This window comes from Octopus bimaculoides, chromosome 3, assembly GCF_001194135.2.
Source record: "Octopus bimaculoides isolate UCB-OBI-ISO-001 chromosome 3, ASM119413v2, whole genome shotgun sequence".
Classification (NCBI taxonomy): Eukaryota; Metazoa; Mollusca; class Cephalopoda; order Octopoda; family Octopodidae; genus Octopus; species Octopus bimaculoides.
The window spans coordinates 24,964,576-24,967,365 of record NC_068983.1 but is presented as its reverse complement, the minus strand read 5'-3'; the positions used below and the strand labels follow the sequence as shown (position 1 = coordinate 24,967,365).

The 2,790-nt window shown below is 40.0% G+C and overlaps 1 protein-coding gene across 2 annotated transcripts in view; it reads right to left on the bottom strand.

The window, feature by feature from the left end:
- Nucleotides 1-2,294, bottom strand: part of LOC106882325 (uncharacterized) — a 22,447-nt gene extending 20,153 nt beyond the window's left edge. Inside the window, exon 1 of one of the 2 annotated variants that reach the window (XM_014932968.2) lies at nt 1,335-2,294. In XM_014932968.2, the coding sequence (XP_014788454.1) occupies nt 1,335-1,349 (15 nt within the window). In that variant the 5' untranslated portion in view covers nt 1,350-2,294. Of the gene's footprint in view, nt 1-515; nt 674-1,334 lie in introns of those variants that run through there. The other variant, XM_014932970.2, reaches the window with a different exon arrangement.
- Between the last annotated feature and the right edge of the window lie 496 nt (nt 2,295-2,790).

Genomic DNA, 2,790 nt, shown 5'->3' with positions numbered 1-2,790 from the left:
CCCCCCCCCCCATCATTTCAAGTGATGTGGGCCACCTGTCACCGACGTTCACCTTAATTTTTTTTTTTGGTTACTTGAATCCCAGCAATAGATTGTCCGTGTGTTATTTCCACAGCATTATTACCGCATAAAATATCTTTACGGGGAGAAAAATATTGAAAACATCAATACAAGAGTGACTAAGAAACGAGGAAGGTGGCAGTGACATGAGCTAGAAACAACAGCTTAATTTCCCTTAAAATCACACCTTATAGTCTGAAAATTTCATTTTACTGTTATTTGAAATCAGTAGGAGTTACTTGTCCTAAGCTCTACTGAAATTATCGGTCAACTACTCACGATCGATTGGTTATATATTATTTAAAATGATATTTAAAAAAAAGCAGTGACAACGAAGATTTGAATATATACCAGAATGCCAAACTTAAATAAAAAATAAATATGTATTGGAAATTATTAATGAAATTGCAATGTGTGAAAATAATATGTGATGATGTATTGTGAAAGATGCTTACCTTTTTATTAAAAAAAATACTACCAAGTTCTTATTCCGCTCAAAAAAGAAATAAATGCGGCGTTATGATCAGTGTGTTTCTATGTATTATGTCGTTACGTGAGAGTTAACAAAAAGTCACCTATTCTTTATGCTACTCGTTTTTTATTGTTATAGTGAATGACACTAGAAAGACGCTCCAACAAAAATACTATTAATGCTTAATTCAAATCTACGCCTAGTTTTAGTAGGAAAGGTAAGACGATTATTAGCCCACCGGCTTAATAAATAATAATAATAATAATAATAATAATAATAATAATAATAATAATAATTTCATTTACAAAGACACATAAAAAGTGTTGGGGTTTACATATAATAAAATGGTATAAAAAAAGAGAAGAAAGTATACACGGTATATACTGAAAAGAAGGGACATATGCATAGCATACAAAGGTTTAAAAAAAGGGGTCGGGGAGGATGATAGAGATGTGGTCCTCCTAATACAGGAAGGCCAGTACGGATAATCAAGGAACTCAACTGTCCCAGATTTCCCTTTACCTGCCCGATTGAAAGAGAACGGCAGTGCGATCATCAACACAGACTCGGCCGACAGACGAATCCGTCCTACACGTGACAGCAGCTGTTCGACGATTGTGTGGGACTTAAACATGCAGACTGACAGGGGCCAACAGCGTTTGAATAAAAAAGAAATAAAATTTTTATCGTAAATTATATTTATCAATTCCACACACTTACACACACACACACACATACGCATGCGTGCACACACACACACACACAGACATACAGCACATAAAGAGGCATATATGTTACTTACAACACAAAGAGGCATAAATGTTCCATACAAAAAAATGATTTCGTCGATCTTACTGAGGTTTGGTTAATTCAAATTAAATTGCAGGCCACTTGAATGACAGGATGCTTTAGGCGGTTCGCTTGTTTACTTTATGCCTTAATAGTCAAATAGTTTGCTGTTGATAGAATTGAAAGCATTTTGATTTCTCATGCTGTTATTACAATAGAGTGGAGGCGCAATGGCCCAGTGGTCAGGGCAGCGGACTCGCGGTCATAGGATCCCGTTTTCGATTCCCAGACCGGGCGTTGTGAGTGTTTATTGAGCGAAAACACCTAAAGCTCCAGGAGGCTCCGGCAGGGGATGGTGGCGAACCCTGTTGTACTCTTTCACCACAACTTTCTCTCACTCTTACTTCCTGTTTCTGTTGTGCCTGTAATTCAAAGGGTCAGCCTTGTCACATTGTGTCACGCTGAATATCCTCGAGAACTACGTTAAGGGTACACGTGTCTGTGGAGTGCTCAGCCACTTGTACGTTAATTTCACGAGCAGGCTGTTCCGTTGATCGGATCAACTGGAACCCTCGGCGTCGTAAGCGACGGAGTGCCAACAACAACAATAAATCACAAACCACAAACAATAAATCACACGATGAGGTGTTCAAAACAGGTATGCTCCGACCCCACGAGCCCTGTCTTTAGCACCAATTTACTGGTAGTCACTCAATCGTGCTCACGCAGGGTCTTTCACCCCCAACATGCGTGCTACACGCGTCCATCGTTTTTTAAATTCACTCTCTGACAAACACCTCTTTTCCAGCCCCACCTTTCGCGAGGGCGAGGCCGGAGACACAGGTGTTTGTCAAGTCTGTAGGGATCATTAGCTGATCTTTTCCGGAGGACTTTCTCTTTATTTTTTTCCCTTTAGCTAACTTTCTAACCACCTAATAACTAATCTATCCCTACTCTATCGTACCCGCTTTTTACCCTCGCCTTCTTTCCCTCTCCCCCTTTTCTCTCACCTTCTTTTTCTCTCGCCCTACGCCTCTCCCTTCAGCTAACCACATCACTTATCCTCAGTGTAATTTTAATATATATCTTTCTCTGCCTCTTCCTCTCTTATTTCTTCTCTACTCTTTCTCCCACTCATCCATCTCTCTCTCTCTCTCTCTTACTCCACCTCTCATTCACTTCACCTCCTCCTCTCCAACCAACTAAAGTATAACAGACGAACGAACAAGCAGAATTATATATAGAGTAACATACCCATATCGGCAAAAATGCCAAATGGCACAACAGCACATTAATAATTATTAGCAATCTAGTAAATACATGTACACACACAAAATTGGAGTACTTGAGGAATAAGATGTAACGTCTCGGTTGTGACGTTACCCACTCAACGTACGTTTGTATACACACCATCACACGTATAAACACACTCGCGCGCGCGCGCGCACACACACACACACACACACACA